Source organism: Zootoca vivipara, chromosome 2 (assembly GCF_965207765.1).
Source record: "Zootoca vivipara chromosome 2, rZooViv2.hap1.1, whole genome shotgun sequence".
NCBI lineage: Eukaryota > Metazoa > Chordata > Lepidosauria > Squamata > Lacertidae > Zootoca > Zootoca vivipara.
In genome coordinates this window covers 34,474,612-34,494,684 of record NC_142584.1, presented here as the reverse complement: position 1 = coordinate 34,494,684, position 20,073 = coordinate 34,474,612, and the positions used below count along the sequence as shown (strand labels likewise).

At 44.1% G+C, this 20,073-nt stretch overlaps 1 protein-coding gene and 1 long non-coding RNA gene across 8 annotated transcripts in view; one reads left to right on the top strand and one right to left on the bottom strand.

Moving 5' to 3' along the window:
- The window catches only part of SEPTIN9 (septin 9), a 219,895-nt gene that overhangs the window by 192,472 nt on the left and 7,350 nt on the right, over window positions 1-20,073 (top strand). For all 3 annotated transcript variants that reach the window (XM_035104583.3, XM_035104587.3, XM_035104584.3), the window contains 5 exons: window positions 355-540; window positions 7,736-7,864; window positions 8,071-8,152; window positions 10,220-10,357; window positions 18,750-18,867. In XM_035104583.3, the coding sequence (XP_034960474.1) occupies window positions 355-540; window positions 7,736-7,864; window positions 8,071-8,152; window positions 10,220-10,357; window positions 18,750-18,867 (653 nt within the window). The remainder of the gene's footprint in view (window positions 1-354; window positions 541-7,735; window positions 7,865-8,070; window positions 8,153-10,219; window positions 10,358-18,749; window positions 18,868-20,073) is intronic.
- On the bottom strand, window positions 246-19,033 carry LOC148686806 (uncharacterized). 5 transcript variants are annotated; one of them, XR_015948053.1, is made up of 4 exons: window positions 16,776-17,088; window positions 15,769-15,910; window positions 2,420-2,615; window positions 246-628 (listed from the first exon to the last, which is right to left on the bottom strand). It is a non-coding gene; the product is annotated as an uncharacterized LOC148686806 (long non-coding RNA). The 5 variants fall into 5 exon arrangements; XR_015948052.1 differs by having other exon boundaries at window positions 2,420-2,543; XR_015948050.1 differs by lacking the exons at window positions 246-628; window positions 2,420-2,615 and adding exons at window positions 15,200-15,509; window positions 18,897-19,033 and having other exon boundaries at window positions 16,776-16,977.

The window sequence follows — 20,073 nt, the reverse complement described above, 5'->3', positions numbered from 1 at the left end:
ATAGGGCTACCTTTCTTTCTCCCCTCAGGGAGGTTCCATTGGAATCCAAGTCTTTTGTAACTAGTCTCTTCCAATACTCAAGTGAATCCAGATCTGTGTGCAGGTTACTTTGGAGGCATCAGAGGTGTGCCAGTCTCATGTCAGTATAACTCCCAAGCTAACTTTAGGTGTGAAAAAGTCAACAATGACATGGTTGTTGTTATTAAACATCCATCTTGTCTAAAAAACAGTAACAAATTTCCTGGTTTCTGTTCCTTGCAGCCACTAAGAAATGACCCAATGTTTTATTTATTTGTACTGTTTGGTTAAAAAGAAAGAAAGAATATATTAATATTCATAACATTTTCCCTTCAGAGGCCATTCCCAGCTACCCAAGCGGCATGATGGAAGCCACTCGAGATGCTGGCATCAAGCAAGCCCCACCAACGCGGACAGAGAAACCAGCTGCTGATTTTGCCTATGTTGGGATAGATGCCATCTTGGAGCAGATGCGGAGGAAAGCCATGAAACAAGGGTTTGAGTTCAACATCATGGTAGTCGGTGAGTCTTCTTCCCATGTGGTTCACTTTAGTCAGACTATGGAACTGGCTCCCTCAAGAGAGGTGGGGATGACTACCAGCTTGGATGGCTTTAAAATAGGATTAGACAAATTAATGGAGGATTAAGGCTATTTATTTGTTCATTTATTTCATAAAAATTATATACCACTTGATTGAAAAAAATCCCCAAAGAGGTTTACAAAAACATATAAAATCAGGATAAAAAAATTCCTTCCAGTAGCACAGGCATCCCCAAACTTTGGCCCTCCAGATGTTTTGGACTACAATTCCCATCTTCCCCAACCACTGGTCTTGTTAGCTAGGGATCATGGGAGTTGTAGGCCAAAACATCTGGAGGGCCGCAGTTTGGGGATGCCTGCAGTAGCACCTTAGAGACCAACTAAGTTTGCTATTGGTATGAGCTTTCGTGTGCCCGCACACTTCTTCAGATTCCAGATGTACATAAAATCAGGGGAAATTCACAATACATTAAAACGTGCAGGAAGTTAATATACTAAAACAGATTAAAATTCACACCAGCATTTGTAAGCATCTGGGTAGGCTGTCTAAGCAAGAACATTTTTAGCAGGCACTGAAAAGAATAGAGTGAAGACGCCTGCTTGTTATCAATTGGCAGGGAGTTCCAACGTGTAGGTGCTGCCACGGTAAACAATCAAGTTCTTACAGATGCAGAACAGGCTAGTGGCTCTGTCCTACCCCACTGTTGGGTGCAATATGTCTCTGAATACCCTTTGCTGGGAATCACAAGTGGGTGGAGAGTTGTTGTGCTCATGTCCGGCTTGTGGTCTTCTCATAAGTACCTGGTGTTGGCTACTGTGAGAACAGGGTTCTGGACTAGATGGGTCTTTGGTCCAGCAGGATTCTTCTGGTGTTTTTGCGTATGCTGCAGCAGTGCCATTGGGGTAGAACCTGTTTCTTGTATGGCTTCTTAAGAGAATTATTTTCCCTGTGTATCCTTGCAGCAGAGGGCTTAGTAAGAGTTGGGAATTCTAAAGTTATCAGATTTGATAAATGCATTACTAAACTAATTCCGTGTGTGTTGTGGGCTGAATGTCAAGGTGACCATGTGTTTCCTCTAATAAGCTCTTTGTCGTGACTGGAATGTCAAAAGAGCAAGAACTTGTACCTTTTAATAGTTTGACTCTGTTGCTGCAGCCAGAATAGCTGTATTGCATTTGCCGTTGATCGTTTGGGACTGCTAAATGGTACCCCTGCAGACACCCACTGGAAAAATTGCCCTATCGCCTGCTGAATTCCACAGATATGTTGATGAATTGGTTGGGACCATCAACCTTCTCTACCTCCCCTATTCTCCTCTCCAGAAAGTCCTCTGATTTCTTCTAGTGCCCCAGCCCTTTCAGCTGGCTGGTGATGATGAGGGCAGTGTTGCTTGTTGAAGTTTTGCAAGAGATAAGTAGCCCTACAGGGGCTTATTTCCATTTTTAGGACTAAATGTGACCTCACTGCAGGTTCTTGGTTTACAATTGATGGTTTGGGAAGAGGTGGCATGGAAAACTTGCAACAGAAGGCTGTGCTGCAAATCTGTGTAGCTTACTTAAAACACAAATTAGTGTGTTCTTGGTTCCTGCTCAGTGTTGTGTGTGTATGAGAGAGAGGTCTGTGTAGTCACAAAGTGGGAGGTATGAGTGTTTCTAGGGAAAACACCAGCTTATCCCTGACCCTTCTGAACATCTAGACACAACATTTTTGCATACACTATCTCACAGTTGATCTATGAATCCCAGGATAGAGGAAATTCCTACTGTATTCTCTCATACTTTGGAAAAAGGGATGTGTTTTCCTTCTACCTGACAGCCACTCACTGCTCATAACTCTGGAAAAAAGGTGGGGCTCATTACCTTTATGAAGTTCACTGGACACGGTTCTAATATTTCTTGCTTTGTGAGATCTTCCTCTGTGATGATGTCACTCTTGTGCTCTGTCCACAAGAGGCTTCACTTGGGAATTAAGAAGCTGTCAGTTCTGCAGGACAGTGCAGAGAAGAACACTTTCATTTTTCACAATCCCGGAACTCTTCTTGTGAAGTGCCAACTTCTAATTAATTGGCCGGAAGGAACAAAAAAATGACACATTATTCAAGTGCTGTAATTAGAATGACACCAGGGGGAGCTGGCATTACTTTTGAGGCTGGGCTGACTGCCTGCCAGCTGGACTGGCTTCTACAGTATATCAAATTATTCTGGAATTCTGAATAAGAGAATGGGCTGGATTTATAGCATTGAGGAGTTTATGGTATTAAGCAAAAGTGGTGCATAGGTCACAGGTGCAGAAAAAAGGGGGGAAATCACATAATTAAAGACTAACTGCCAATCAGTCTGCTTCATTCATATTCTAGCTTTCTATGTCACTATTTCAAGGGATAGGAAGGAACTCAATTGCTTTTAGTTATGGCAAGCTGTGGTGAGTCAAAGATGAAGCATGTGGCCTGAATAAGATGGCTAGTAGTCTAACCCCAGGTGTGCAAAAGGACAATGTAACATGAGTCCTAATGTATGGCTGCAATGAAGCCTCAGGGAGATTTTCTCTGTATAAAAGCTAGTTCTGAGATTTAATCTATTAGTCATGCTGAACTTATTGTGTGCACACATGTGTTGTGTACCAGAGAAGTCCAGCAAAATGCACAGAGATGCATCGAGCCATTCTGTGCAGGTCTGCCTTTGCACATGGCTTGACTTCCTGTTGGGAGTTCCAGCTGCAGAGGAACAAGCCGTGCTGTTTTGATTTGCCTGGTTATTTGTCCATCTAGCCCAATATTGTCTACTCTGACTTGCAGCAGTTCTCCAGAGTCATAGGAAGGGGTCTTTCATGTCACCTGCTACCTGGCTCTTCTTGTGGAGATGTTCCTCCTGCTGTAAGATGGAGAAGAGAGACATGTCAGCTGGAAACCTCCAGAATTTAGTGGTGGGTCTTCTAAAGCATGTAGCACCTTTGGTGTTACCCCCAGATTTGCAGGATAAGTGAATGCACACAAACTTTTATTAATTGGTTGCCTAAAGGCAAATTTTACTCAAAAAAAGCAAAGTGCTAATTTTCAAACCTAAATAACGTTTTGAACGTTGCTAAGGTTTCCTGCTCTTCTCAGCTCCCTGACCAAACTCAGCCCCATTTACCAAGTCAATACTTGCTTCTATGTGCCTTCTTGCTAGGATTTTTTAAATAATAGGTGTGCATTCTTTGCGGGCTTTTATTACAGTTTGTATTCACGTTGTTTTAACCCATATTTAGCCCCAGCTAAATATTTAGCTATGGGCTAAATATGGGACCCAGGTGGCGCTGTGGGTTAAACCACAGAGTCTAGGGCTTGTTGATCAGAAGGTCGGCGGTTTGAATCCCTGCTCGATCCCAGCTCCTGCCCACCTAGCAGTTCGAAAGCACATCAAAGTGCAAGTAGATAAATAGGGACCGTTCCGGCGGGAAGGTAAACGGCGTTTCCGTGCGCTGCTCTGGTTCGCCAGAAGCAGCTTTGTCATGCTGGCCACATGACCCGGAAGCTGTCTGCGGACAAACGCCGGCTCCCTCGGCCTATAGAGCGAGATGAGCGCCGCAACCCCAGAGTTGGACACGACTCGACCTGATGGTCAGGGGCCCCTTTACCTTTATGGGCTAAATATGGTAGCTGCAAACAAACTGAGGTACAGTAGTTAGATTTTATTTCATCTCCTAGCAATGGCTTGGTGTGCAGGTTTGGCTGAGCCAACTTGAAATGTTTAGGAAGTGAAGCATTCAATTTGAGATTCTTCTGTCTTTATTTGTGGTTTGATGGAGACAGAGCCAGGAATAAATCTGCTTCCCTTGTTTCTACCAAGACCTATAAAATAGCCATTCACACAGCAGCTTGACTGTACCCCTGGAAGACTGACTTGGATTCACTCCAGTGTGTGTATTTGTGCATATGTGGATATTTTGCAGAATCAACAAAATTGCCTGCTGAATTAAAACTGCAGCATTTCCCTGGGGCTGTTATTTATTTATTTATTTTCAGCCTTGTAAATTTACGTGCATCTCCTCTGTGGCAAATATATCTGGAGTAGATGTATACTGATCCCAGACAACTCAAGTTATCTGGGATTTCTCTTCCCTTGGTTTGCAAGCTGCCTGTAGTGCAATTCACTCTCGGGTTGGGTTGAAATATGAAAACTGGCTACTCCACACAGTCAATCTTGTGCTGTGGCTTATCCTTAGAGAAATCTCTCTGAAAGAATTAGAGTTTCACTGGCTCTTTAGGATGAATGTTTGCAGCTATCAGTTCACATGGTGGGCATATACCCTTAACACAAAAGGAACAAAGACATTATGAAACTGAATTTATCATAATAGATACTATGAAGGGAGCTGCTGCTGAGGAAAAGAAAAATGATTAATGCAGCTCTAAGGTTGGACAACCTTTGTTTCCTAGTCTTTCATCTCTTTTCTTTGCAACAGAAAGCCCATTCATAGTTCCTAATACAATGAATTCAGGTTCATAATATCTTTGTTCCTTCTGCATTAAGCGTATGCCTCCCATGTGAACTGATATGCCTTGCCTTGCATGTTATCTGCAATTAGCAATTTAACAGAGGAGAATCCCAGATTCTGATGCCTTGTCTGTAGAGATCATAAGCATGGAAGTCTCTTGAGTATGACCTCGAAACAGGTTCCACTGATTTAAACGACTTGACTTCCAAATAGGCATGCGTAGGATTGCACTGTCAGTAAATGCCTCTATTGTTCAGTAATCCCTTTGCCTCGCATATCTTCCAACTTCCTGTCTGCTCCTAGATGAAGCCAATCTAGCAATTCTGGATTGTTTCCCCCCCTTTAACAGTGAAATAAAACTCTGTCTAGTCAGCTTTAAATATCTTCATTTACATGGTTGCCTGGAAACTCAACCAGATGTTTATAATTGGGGGGGGGGTGTCTGTTCCCCCTCCCCATGTTTTTTTTTTCTACAGCAGAAGGATAGTCAATGTGGTGTTTGCCATATATTGTTGGACTCCAATAACCATCAAATAGTCAGGAATGATGGGAGTTGTCATTCAGTAAGCTTTGCAGCCCACCATGTTGACTTCCTCTGTTGTATATAATGATTGTTTTTTAAAAAAGTACCAGTACCCCTCTAAATCTAGTGCTATGAAACAGGACTTGAAAGGCCGATTGGTGCAGTAATGGCAGTACTTTGGTTCATACCATTAGTTCCATATTCTTGTTCCATATGGTGCTTGCATTTGTTTTGTTTTTTTTGTAGGGTGGGTGGGTTACTCATCCCTAGTGGTCCATCTGCTTCTCACCAGCCTCTCTCTTCTTATTCACCAGCTCACATTTCCAAGTCAACCAGAGCAGCACAGGAGATCAGCATTTGCCAAAGCATTGCTCTGTCGATGACCCTTCTACCTATTTATTTATTTTTCATGTCATTTATATAAACACTTCCCATGTGCCATCCCAAAGTGACTCTCAATACAATAAAAACAATAGTACATTTAAAAACAATCAAAACCATCACATATAAAAACCATCTTAAACAACACTACATATATGAAATCTAATAGCTGTACCAACTGGGATTTTTTTTTAATTAAAAAAAAATCTATTTGAAAGGCTTACTGAACCAAACTATTAGGTAGCCTATGGCCTCCAGATACTTTGGACTGTGTTTGTACCATAGTGACTGTAGTATAAAGCATATGGAGGGCACCAGGCTAGGGAAGTCTGTTTTAGGGAATTAGCTATGGCAGCTTATCTTGCTTTTAGACCATGAGGATGAAGTGAAGGCTGGAAGGATTGGGTAGGCATTAGGCAAACTGTTTTCAAATGCCTCTGCAGGGGCCTCCCATTTTGATATTTAAAAGTAGCTGCAGTGATCCCTTGTGACTGAAGGTTCTCCTCATGTAGACTAAGCACTGTGAGAATCCTAGGACTGTGGGAGATGGCTACAGTATATTCATTTCCAGTACCACCTATTAGTGTTTTAGTTTTGTTGTTGTTTAGTTGTTTAGTCATGTCCGACTCTTCGTGACCCCATGGACCAGAGCACGCCAGGCACTCCTGTCTTCCACTGTTTTAGTTTAATACTGGGTTATTGGTATCCATGAATAGTTTTCAGAAATATAGCCACATTCTCTTTCTCCTTTGTAGCAGCTGCATTTATAATGCAAACTGTTTGACTAAAGAAAGGAAAACAATGTGTGGCTAGATCAGAGGTCGTTTTGAAACCTTGAGGATGGAGACAGGTTTTTTTTTTACTTCTTGACTGAGAAGAAAGCTAATTGCTCTTAGAACTGAGATGCGTTCACTTTCCCCCCTCTTCCATACATATCAATGTGAACTCAGTGTCCACATTCTGACAGAAATGGAGCCACGTGGAGTCACTGAATAGTAAGATGGAGCTGTCAGCATGCTTTTTCTTGGTGGTGGTGGTGGTGGTGGTGGTGTGTGTGTGTGTGTGTGTGTGTGTGTGTGTAGCCAAGGTTGGACACCAGGAACCATAGAATGGTGGGTATGGGTTGGAAAGCAACAATTGAAGGGAAATCTTCTTGAAGCAGACCTCTTTCACTTAGCTGGGGGAAAACCTGCTACTGGGAGAAAGGCAAACTTAAAGTGGTTCACAAGAACCTCTAGAGAACGTATTCTGAGCTTGTTGGAAAATGGGCCTGGGCCAAATTTTAGCTTTGTAAACTACAGCAATTAAAAGAAAGAAACCAAATTCGCAGCAAAAGTGAGGGGTGGAAAACACATTATGAACAAATGTATTCTTTATTTTTATTTCTATTGGCTGAATGAAAGGTGACTCGATTTTTGTTTCTTCATAAATTTTAGCTTCTTTTGTGCATGCTAAGGAAAATTAAAAGAAGGGAGTTGTTTAGCAAGCTAATTTGCAGATCCAGTTGAAATTCAGATGGTTTGTTTTGTATGCAGCATCAAACATAACATATTCTCAAAAGCCTTTTATTGTGGGAGCAGCTGATATTTCTCAGCCAAAGAGGGCAAAATCAACATGATTAGATTTGCTGCAGCCAAGAGCTGAGGCATCATTCTCATTGTGTGTGTGTGTGTGTGTGTGTGTGTGTGTGTGTGTGTGTGTGTCAATGAACACAGTTTGAATTTGTACTGTGGGGGTGATATAAATAGTGAAACAGAAGGGTTTTCTGATATTTGTGCCTCCTGTTGCCTTTCAGGTCAGAGTGGCCTGGGAAAATCTACTCTAATCAACACTCTCTTCAAATCCAAAATCAGTCGCAAATCTGTGCAGCCAAGTCCTGAAGAGCGCATCCCCAAGACAATTGAAATCAAGTCAATCACACATGGTGAGCCTTTCCAAGAGATCATGGGGTTGCAAGAGGACCATTCAATTGGCTCACTAGGGTATAAAATTTCTGAAACATCTGTAAGTTCTGTGACCCTTTTCAGCTCTGATGTTGATGTGTATCTATCTGAAGGGACCCCCCCCCCCTCAATTGCATTCATCCTAGGGTTATATTTTCTTTCCTACCTTCTTTGCATTCTGTTTCAGATATTGAAGAAAAGGGTGTTCGTATGAAACTAACTGTCATTGACACCCCTGGATTTGGAGACCACATCAACAATGAGAATTGGTAAGTATCCATCAAACAAGAAACTCTCCAGGCCACTGCTCATGGAGACGCTGGAAAGGAGGATAAGGGGTGGGTGGGAGGCTTTTCAGTAGACTGCATTAAGCTGGCAGTTAATGTAGTGGGGTGTGTGTGTGTGTGCACGTTTGTGTGGACTCTGCCTTGGGTTTTAGTTGACTGGTGCAAAAAAGTTATTGGACTGATTGTGCTTCTGGACTATGAAGTATATGGAAGGAATAATTCAATCTTGGTAAAAACAGTGGTGCAGTCTTGATGCTAGAGAGAAAAGATTTTATCTTTACTGGTCGCTTCCGAAGGAGATGTTCTTCCCATTGGGAAGAGAGTTAGATTATTCAGCTTTTCCCCATTTTACAGAGGCAGAAGCTGGAGGGGGAGAAATTCTGCCAGGATTCTCTAGAGGGTTCTCATAACTAGCAAATATGCTAAGACAAAGCTGTACAGGCTTGGAACTTTGCAAATGCCTACTCCTGAGGATCATCTTCCTAATTAAGTTTCTCAGGGGAGAGCTGTGATAGAATTATTCCTGTGATATCCTGATGCATCGCTAAACAAGGGCCATATCTGTGCTCTGTGTGGCTTATACGGGTAGGGGAAGTATAGTTGAAAGAATGCATAATCATATTTTAACTACTTTGTAAGTGATGTGGAGTGTCAAACGGTGTCAACCTTCAAAAGCCAACAAAACTGCTAAACCTTCCCAAATGCAGCTAATGCAAATCAGCTTCAGATCTCGTCCCTAAACCACAATTCTGTAAGCTAACAGAGCAGAGGAAGGGGAGCAGAAGATCACAGGGAGAGATGCCTCCCTAGGAACACAGAACGTTGTTTATGTGCTGCTGCAGAACAAAGGCCCCAGTGCAGAATGTACTACCATGCACAGGAAGCGATGAGGAAATTGTGCATGCAAACCCAGAGAGCAACTGTGCTGCATCTGAACCAAAGATAGGCTGTTTAACTGCCTCCTGATCCACTGAAGGCAATCTGTGAGAAAAGGCTAGAGAGGGAATGAGCCTCACTAGGAAACCTGCCGTACGGTGATGGAAGTTGGCATGTTTGCCAGTGATCTGGGATAGCAGATCCAAAGGAGACCGCTAAGAATTCCAGACTTCTTAATTGTGTGCAGATTAGTAACAGATGACATTCAATATTAGTAAGTACAAAGTAAGGAACATTAAAACAAGGAGTCAAAGAAAGTTATACATGTTTGGCGAAAGCCTTGGCTGCAGGAGTGAAAAAGGCAAATATAATGGGAGGAATCCCAACATCTTCTGATCATCCTGTCAGTGCAAGCATTTCTGCTTGCCGGACAGAAGACTCTTCTCTCCTCCCGTCGCACCTTGTTCTGGGGGAGGCACAACAGGAGGAGGGAAGAAAGCCGTATTGCACTAGCAGGAGCCTTTGCATGGATCTCTGCTAGTGCACAGGGTTAGTTGAATATTAGGAATGTTCAGAGAAGGGAATGAAAATAAAATAGTAACTATGTGGTTGTGTATCTTTTCCCAGGATTGGGGAAAGTTTGTGGATTTTGAAACTATTATTTTACAGTGGAAACGATAGCTTCTCTTGAGATGCTGAATGGTTCTTGTTTCTGTCAAAGTCTCTTTCTGATCAGATTTTACATTTGCTTTTTCTTCTAACTTGTCTCCAAATGCCAACACTGATCATTCCATGGATTTCTGCCTTGACAAAGAGACACAGGTTGTCATGTGGTTGGAGATTCTTCAACCCCCTTCCAGTTCTTATGTATTTGACTTCTGAGCTCTGATATTCAGAAAATGGACTCAGAGCTCTCCAAGTCATGGGGAACCTGGAACATACTACCACACACATATAGCTCCAGCTCCAGGGTGATCATGGATTTCACCCAGAGCTTGTAGAAGATTCCATTTAAAGTATATGGATTTGGATCAGGTCCCTTCCAGTCCTTCCCCATTTCAGTCCTCACATGATTTCATTGGTACTTGTTTCCATGTAAGTGTGTGTATTCTGAATAATTGTGCACAGGAATAGTTTCTTTTATTTCATACGTGGCATTTTCCCCTTGCACAGTTGGCAACCCATAATGAAGTTCATCAATGATCAATATGAGAAGTACCTACAGGAAGAGCTTAATATTAACCGGAAGAAGCGGATACCAGATACCAGAGTCCACTGCTGTATATACTTCATCCCCGCCACCGGTCACTCGTACGTATCCTCCTTTTGAATTGCACCACCTCCATGTCTCCAAGAGGAGCAGAGCAAATATATCTCATGCCCCAGATTCTAGATACTTGGCTGCTACACTTCCCTTTTTTTGTCTCCTTGAGATTGGTTTCTTAGTACCTTTTTATGCTGAACTTTCTCAAACAGGGGTTCCTTTTGCAGCTCATGAGTCAGAACATTCATAGGGTGTAACGGTTAGAATATTGGGCTGTTTTGAGAGCCAGGTTCAAATCCTCACTCACCCCAAAGCTTGCAATGTGACCTTAAGCCTGTCACTATTTCTCAACGTAACCTGCCTCGTAGGGGAAAAAGAGGGGATACAACATCAACCAGAGCTTTCCAAACTCTGTGTCATGATATGTTAGTGTGTAGGTGTGTCGTGCGAATGCTCCCCGCATTCCTCCCAGGGCTTGAAGGGGTTTAGTTTAACCTCCAATTTGCTTGTAAAACTGAACTACTGCGTCATGAAATTATGCATGTCTAAAAAGTGTGTCACCAACATGAAAAGTTTGGAAAGCTCTGCCATAAAACCTGGCAAACACTAACCTTTGGAGGAAGGAAGGGCAGGATAAAAAATAGAGATCATGAATGAAGACCAAATTCCACCAGTTGGTCCTGAGTCTTAATGTGAATCAAGATTCTTATCTGGAACATGGCAAACGCTGGCAATAGTCAGTCCCTGGCTTCAAAGAGGCCTTAAAACCCTGTTAGCACTATTTTGAGACACCCTTGTGCTCACACCCCTTTTCTGTTAGGGCTCTGTGATAGGTGTTGATTCCCAGAGTGTAAAGGATCTGGTCCACACACACACACCCTCACTGGGAGCCAGTGTGTAATTCTACATTTCTCTTTCCCACGTATGTAGCCACTGAAACTTTAGACTGCCCGTCTAATGGCACCCCGCAGTTTGCCTCTCGCCCTTCTGCTTGCATGGTAATCGGTGCCTAGAAGTCTGCCTCATGTATTCCCCTTCTCCCAGGAACATGTGTTTCCAATATAGGAAATGGTTTTGAAGCTATGAGACACCCCATCACTGGCTTTCATGTCCCTGAAATTGCTTTTGGCTACAAGTAGTGCGATACCCCTGCTGGAGGTTAGAACTAGGTGTTCCCTTGGCAGCGGCCACAAACGGCTTGTTCTTGGGCTGTTGGTTTTCTTCGCCAATGTCAAAATGGATGTCTTGGGTTTTTTTTAATCATTGTGTGGGTTTTTTATCATTGTGTTTTGAGTTGAGGACAGAGACCTAGGGAACGTGTTTGTGAATGAACTTGAGTTGCAGCCTGGCTGGCAGGTTATGAATGGGGGGGGGGGGGTGAGGAGCAGAAGAAAAACCTTAGCGAGGGACAGTAAAAAAGCACATGGAGAACTCTGGATCTCCTGATAATTCTCAGTGCACTAGAATTTCTTTAGCATGGCATATCATCCCACTTCAGTGGCTGCAGTTTGGTGACTGAAACTTGTTGTAACAAGGCTTTCCAATGGGAATGATAGTACATCTCACTTTCCCTTAACCTGCCTGCTTCATTATCATGGAATACTAGTTTGGCACAGTCTGCTTGATACCGAATATAATTCTATATTCCTGTGGGCTCAGAAGGGTGTGTGTGTGTGTGTGTGTGTGTTGGTAGGCGGAAGACTCAGCCTGCATGTAGACATGTCTTCGTTCTTTACAATCCTGCTTTCCCCCCACTGCTTCCTCAAGAGACCCAAGGCTGCTTCTGTTACTTTTTAGTCATACAGAGATGTGGGTTGCTTGCATGTGTGTATTTTGCTGCCAGCCTATTCACGTCTGCCATGTTGTGAAATCTCCACAAATATTTTCATAATTGGGGGAATTAGAAGCTTGCTCCTCTCCACCTGTACCAGGGATGGCCCTCCAATTGATACACACCGTATGCAAAATCTATAGCTGGAATCGCTTAGTCAGTAGAGCATGAGACTCTTAATCTCAGGATTGTGAGTTCAAGCCCCATGTGGGGTAAAAGATTCATGCACTGCAGGGGGTTGGACTAGATGACCCTCACAACTCTCGTGAGTCTATGAAATCCATACTTAACATATCCTGTTAATGACAGCACTGTGGTGCAACTGGATCCTCTATTTGCTGTCAGTTTGTTCTTAGTTGGTAAATATCATAGGTGCTCCTGCACAGGGGTTGCTCACTAATCTGTGAAGTTTTTTGGCAGAGACCTAATGATGATTGGGCCGCTTGCCATATTCCTTTAGTTTGGAGTGTGAGAAGTGCATTTATTCGTATTAAGAGACACATGGCCGTGGTTATGCTGCATAATCCAGAACCCAACACCACACGCAGACTCCACTGAATCTTACACTTCAAAAACTAAAAGCTTATAGCCCTCAGAGTTGTGGAGAGAAGCATGGAAATGTCTGAGCAGTATCATGAAATATCATGGAAATATCATGTGATTCATGATGGTGTCCATGAACTAGGAGGGATTTTCATGGGTCTTCCCCAGTCAGGAAACCACTGCAAGGAGAGAGGTGGTGTGGATGATAGGCATGCAGGCTTCCAGATATACAAAAGCCCCCAAACATGCAAATAAGCTCAAAATATGTCTTTGGTTTCTCCCAGTTCTAATTAAGCCACCCATGGGTTTTGGCATCATCTCTCTGCAACGCATGCATTTTTCACACACTGCCTGTATTAGCATATTATACATCAAACTTCAGTGCCTTTGAGACACGAGGCCAGCTTGCAATGAGCACTGCTTTCTGGGATGATGGAATTTGGATTAAATTCAATTCAGCTGAAGTCTTTTTCTTTTTTTTGCAATAGTCATAAATATTTATATACTGAGACAGGCGAGAACCGGGAAAGCTCAGAGTGGCTTTTACGAGCCTTTTGAATCCCTTGCTCCAGTCTGTAAGCCAGAGCTATTGTCCCATCTCATTACAACCCTAGTTTGATGGATTGCCTGCCCCTATTTCAAAACCGTCTACCAGCATTTGTGAAAGCTTTTCATTTTTAGCTTGTTCTAAAGTAGAACTTTTGTGTAAATCATCTGCTGACTTCCATGTCCTCTTGTAGCTGAGCTGTGCGTCTGTGTTTCATATATATCAGGACGGGCCCTTCTGAACAAGCAAGACTTGAGACTAGTCTCATGTTCCCTACCCTTTTTTTCCAACAGGCCAGTAAGACTCATTTTTTAAAGGGCTGAGTTATTTTATGCTGGAGTGGAGGGAAAGAGTGGCCAAGGTAGTAACATTGCAAACACTCACCACCTTATAAATTCACCATCAGGCTCTGTTTTGACATCTGGAAAATCCAAGCAGTTGTGAATCAGGACACCTTCTTAACTCTGCAGCTCTATTGATGCTTGCTCCAGTACTCTTTCTTTCTCTTTCTTTCTTTCTCTCTCTCTCTCTCTCTCTCTCTCTCTCTCTCTCTCTCTCTCTCTCTCTTCTCTTGCTTTGCACAGCTCTGGTTTACTGGGACTATGCAAATGCACAAGCTCCTAGAGGGGAGTTTGCAGCTGTTTTGCTCCTCCCTGGGCACATAGTTAAGCCATGGTTTGGCTTAGTGTGCCATTGTCATACAGTACATACAGGGCACTGTCATACAGTGGTTAAGCTCCTTCCTTCTGGGCCGCGTTCAGAAAGTGGTGGGGGGGGGATGAGTGTTCGGACCCCTGGGCTCTCACTTGTGTGGTGCCTCAGGGCTCTGCCTCTCCCCCATGCTTTTTAACATCTACATGCAGCCGCTGGGAGAGATCATCAGGGGGGTTGGGCTGGGTGTTCACCAGTATGCGGATGATACCCAGCTCTACCTCTCTTTCAAATCAGAACCAGTGAAGGCAGTGAAGGTCCTGTGTGAGTGCCTGGAGGATGGATGGCAGCTAACAGATTGAGGTTGAATCCTGACAAGACAGAAGTACTGTTCGTGGGGGACAGGAGGCAGGCAGGTGTGGAAGACTCCCTGGTCCTGAATGGGGTAACTGTGCCCCTGAAGGACCAGGTGTGCAGCCTGGGAGTCATTCTGGACTCACAGCTGTCCATGGAGGCACAGGTCAATTCTGTGTCCAAGGCAGCTGTCTATCAGCTCCATCTTGTACGCAGGCTGAGACCCTACCTGCCTGCAGGCTGTCTCACCAGAGTGGTGCATGCTCTAGTTATCTCCCGCTTGGACTACTGCAATGCGCTCTACGTGGGGCTACCTTTGAAGGTGACACGGAAACTACAACTAATCCAGAATGCGGCAGCTAGACTGGTGACTGGGAGCGGCCGCCGAGACCACATAACACCGGTCTTGAAAGATCTACATTGGCTCCCAGTAAGTTTCCGAGCACAGTTCAAAGTGTTGGTGCTGACCTTTAAAGCCGTAAATGGCCTCGGTCCAGTATACCTGAAGGAGCGTCTCCACCCCCATCGTTCTGCCCGGACACTGAGGTCCAGTACCGAGGGCCTTCTGGCGGTTCCCTCATTGCGAGAAGCCAAGTTGCAGGGAACCAGGCAGAGGGCCTTCTCGGTGGTGGCGCCTGCCCTGTGGAACGCCCTCCCATCAGATGTCAAAGAGAGAAACAGCTATCAGATTTTTAGAAGACATCTGAAGGCAGCCCTGTTTAGGGAGGCTTTTAATGTTTAATTGATTATTTTATTTCATTTTTCTGTTGGAAGCCGCCCAGAGTGGCTGGGGAAACCCAGCCAGATGGGCGGGGTATAAATAATAATTTATTATTATTATTAATAAATAATAATAATAATAATAATAATAATATTTGTACTGGGGCTCATTGTTAACTATGAACTTCAACAAAGAACAAATCTTGGGTAGGGGAAATATGGAAAACTTGCCCACAAGCCAGATCAGGTTTTTATTTATTTATTTAACAAAATTTATATACTGCTTGATTGTTTAGTGTGTCATCCAAACTAGGCCACCGTGTGTTTGCGTTAGAAGCTTCACTTCAGACTGCAGAGGCTGAGTTGACATTGTGATTTCCTCATGTGGATGCTGATTTGAGAAACAGTACCATGATGTATCATGGATACAGGAACTTCTTGTCATCCTCTGTGCCCATAACTTCACTATGTGGTAAAGGGCCTGATTCTATGTCTGGAAGACAGCTTGTGTTGCGCCTTTTGGTGGATGATGCGACGTGTTTTCAGACACTGCCTGCTTCAGAGCAAAGGGATAAATGAAAACCAAAGCTGTGAGTCAGAACTGAGTATCTAGTCTGGTGTGACACTAACTGTGAATCCATCTGCACAAATTGTATCATCACTAAAAACCATTAAAAACATTATAGCATTGTAAATATATATATATAAACATTATACTCAGCATCTTGACGAAAAGCAGTGCAAAATGCAAGTGGTTTTAGTAGGTCATAAAAGAGGAAGTAACCACCTTAGCCAGAACATCCTGTACATACCGTTTAAATACAGGACTAAGTCATGCTGAATACAGTCACAATGGGGAGAATTCAATGCCGTGAATTGTTGTTCCGTCTGCACATGTGTATCAGCTTGCCTGATGAAATGATCCCCTGTGCACTGTTCTGTGGGTTTTCCTGACTTTCCAACCAATTTCAGGGGGCATGCAAAGAGAAAAGAGAGGAGAAACCCCCTGGTGTGTTAAGTCAAAGCCCTTGCACAGGGCTTCTGCTTATGGGGTTTGTTGGGTGAATCCCATTCATAGTTAACAGCCTGGCTGCTTCTGCACCATTTGTATGAGAGAGTGGCCTGCACAAGTGTCATCCCTCGTCTTTTCTTCTGATGGCAGTAACACTTGCTTGGAAGATAATCGCTTTGGATAAGCCTTCAAGGTAGACCTTGCCCAACTCTGCAGAACACACTACTGTTCTACCTTCTGTGTTCGCACTCACACATACCCTGAGTTTTCCTGCTCTATAACATGCATATAGATAAAAGGATGCTTTGTGAGTCTTTTTCTGCATGGTGATGAGGTAAGAAACAAATACTAGCAGTACTTATTTAGAAGATTTATAACCCACCTTTCACCCTCGGAATACTCAGGGTGCCACAGGGTGACATTTAGCATAAAATACAAAATCCTGTGATGAAACATCTAACACCAAATAGGCAAGGATGACTTAGATAGCAGCCAATAAAATCACATAGAAACAACCAGCAGAATCCTATCAGGTACCTAAGGCCTATTTCAAATGGGCCAAGGCAGGCATCCCCAAACTTCGGCCCTCCAGATGTTTTGGACTACAATCCCCATCTTCCCCGACCACTGGTCCTGTTAGCTAGGGATCATGGGAGTTGTAGGCCAAAACATCTGGAGGGCCGCAGTTTGGGGATGCCTGGGCCAAGTCCCTATAAATTGGGTGCATCTCCTCAGCAAGCAGCCTCCTCTCTGGTATCCCACACTTGCCCTCATGTGGCAGGCTGACATTCGGACCTTCATACTCACCTGTCCAACTCTACTGTGGAGCACTTTTTCCAGGCTCTCACAATCCTCTGGCTTCTCTGCTTATCATCCTTTTGTGTGTATGCATGTAGAAGATGCTCAATACTGTCATTGTCTCCATGTGCTCTTCATTCTAACAGGCTCTGTTCTTTTGCTAGCGGCTTTTTCCTCCCTTGGCAAAGTGTGCCAGGCCACGTGCAGAAGCCTTGCAGGCCAAAAAGATAAAAATAAAATTCCAATCAAATTTCTCATGGTTTTTTTTCTTGGAGGAGGGCAGGGGAATGGATCTGCCCCCCCCCCCAAGCCAGGAGGCAAACTGGTAGGACTAGTAGAGGAAGCAGCTTAGCTCCTGCAGCCAGAATTTGCCCCTTTGCCCAGCTGGACCAGGTTTAATTTGGTCCTGACTACCTTGCTGAGTGCAGAGCAGAGTAATAGTGCTGTGGAGCCGTGGAGCTGCTTAACTTGCTTTCAGGATTAATGCAAAAAAACAAAGCACACTTTCTTTTTGTGGGTCATTGGTATGAAATGGCTACTCGCTGTAAACAGGCAGCCCCAGCCAAGATATTTTGGAAAGCTGGTGGTGTGTGTGTGCGTGCACTTTTGGTCTGCTAAGCATTTGGCATTGTGTTCATTGGCAAAAACAATCCCTAATTAGGAAGGCTTCTTTGAGCTGAAATTCTTGGGCCTTCTGTTTTTGCTGATTCCTGCACAGTAAGGGTGCTTCACACATGTTGATTTTTCCTATTTGGATTACCACTCCCATAGACCACCCCCACCCCTAAAAGCTCTTACGCAGTGTATGGTCAATCATAAGTGACAGATGTGCCTGTGCACATAAGACAAAAAAAAAACATATTTGTCCCATGCAGCAATGATTGAAGCTACTCTAACAATCCACCTCCATATTTTTCTGCAAATGAACGTGGCATGTAGCAAATTCCTAACCCATAATGCTCACAGTTTGTTTGTCCATTGCATTTATTCTTGCCACTCAGAGTGGCATACAAAGGGGTTAACCCTGTTTGTTTTTTCCTCTTAGTAACCCTGTAGAATAGGCTGGGCTGAGAGAGTGACTTGAACCTGTGACTCCACAGGCCAAGAAGCATCTAGTGTTCATACACAAGCAGGATATATAGCTGCATACAAGAGAGAAATGTAATCGGTCTTGAGACTTTGAGCCAAATTAGCGAAAACACAATTCTTTTTTAAAAGTAAACAGCTGGTGTGAGGGGTCCAACTGGGATCAGGAGGGGGGCTTTAACCCTTTGTCCTCACTGTAGTCCTGGTCTGGGGCATCTAGTCCATCTAGCAACAGTGTCTATGTTTAAAATGTTTAAATGTGTTCAGGTGTAGTTTGCTATCACTTGCTCTTTGTCTGTTGCAATTGTCATATAGCTGTTGGTGGCAACTGCCACAAATGCTTCCAGGAAAACCAGCCCTGTGGTGTACACCTCACAGACAGGTACTGTCTGGCACACCTGGTCAGGAAGGCCTGCTTGATAATCAGCAGCCTAAGTGATCAACTCAAAGTGACCAAATAGTGGTTCCAGCCACCATTTGGTTACTGTTGGCTTATTGAGAACCTTGTCATGTTAGAGCAGGCATCCCCAAACTTCGGCCCTCCAGATGTTTTGGACTACAATTCCCATCATCCCTGACCACTGGTCCTGTTAGCTAGGGATCATGGGAGTTGTAGGCCAAAACATCTGGAGGGCCGCAGTTTGGGGGTGCCTGTGTTAGAGGCAAGAGGATACCTGGCTGGTGGGGCAGAAGGACCAGAGCCTTCACCCACCTACACTTCACACCTTAGATCAGCTGTTGGCCTCCCGAGTATCGCACAGAGTGACTTGCTTCCTTGTGGCATTTTGGTGCTTCTAGAAAGGCCTCCCGTCAGTTGGGAAGGGAAGTGGAATGTCATATGTCTCAGCAACCTTTGTCTCCTTTTTGTTTTAAGAAGTCCTTTCATCTTGCTTTTAGCCTCCGGCCGCTGGACATTGAATTCATGAGGCGCCTGAGCAAAGTGGTCAACATTGTGCCTGTCATCGCCAAAGCAGACACATTAACGCTAGAGGAGAGGGACTACTTCAAGCAAAGGGTAAGAGGGATGGTGCCGCCTTCTCTGACCTTTCTGAGGATCTCTTGTCCTCTCCTGCAGCTTCCCCTGTGCAGGTCTCTGAATCCCAGTCGCTGGCTAGGAGCCCAGCACATTCCTCAGGCCGCAGCTCAGAGCAATCTTGCATGGTGAGAGGAAAGGCCTTCATTGATCTCCAAGCCATTGCACGTATTTCTCTTGGCTTGGCCTCTCTCTCTGTGGAGAAGGAATAAATTCAATTTCCCATTCTTGATTCTTTTTCCTTCTGCAAATCTTTCTTCTGGATTTTAAAGACAGTCCAGGCCTGCTGTCCAAATGGCTACAGAAGTGTACCATCAACCCCCTGCTTTTTCCACCTAACTCTGCAACATACACGCCCAGCCATGTGACTAATAACTTAAGAGGTGTATATGCTGCTCTCACCCTGCTCTGGCTACCTATCCTTCTATCTTCCACGGCTACCTTTTGACCCAGTAACTGGAAATTAACTGCTGGATTTCTCCTTGTACAGTCGTAGCCATGCTTTGGTTTCCAAATGTTTTGGAAGTCGAACGGACTTCTGGAACGGATTCTGTTCGACTTCCAAGGTACGACTGTAGTAGGAAATTGAGGGCATGGGTCAATTTCCAACCATTGTTGCCCTTGGAGCAAGAGCAGCCATAAAACATCACTTTGTGAAGCTGCATTAAGCAGCATGGATCAAGGAGATGAACCAAAAGTGTCACCCTCAAACTTTAATGCTCCTTAGAACTGCACTGCACTTAGTATTTAATATTTGTATCTCCACCTTCTCCAACCTGGTGTCATTTAACCAAGAGCTGTACACTGCAGGGTATATGCAAGATCCTGGACTCTGCTTTTCATACAGAACAAGGACTGGGCAGCTTGTGGCTCTGCAGATGTTGTTGGACTCCAAACTCCCACTAGTGCATGGCCAGTGGGGGTTGGAGTTGGAAGGGCCCAGGTTGGGAAAAGCCAATTTATCTAGTCAACTATTTAGAACCCTTTCTTGGAACCATCAGTTTCCCAGGCCTTCTCCCAGATGCTGATCAGAACTCAGGCACCCTTGCCTTTGGTAAGGTTTCTACATCATGGGCCTCAGACTGGGGTGATGAAGAACATGGCCACATACTGCCATTCCCACCTGCTCCAGTTTGAGGACTCCACTGTTGGAACAGTGTGCCTCTGAATGCCAGATGCTGTAAAGTG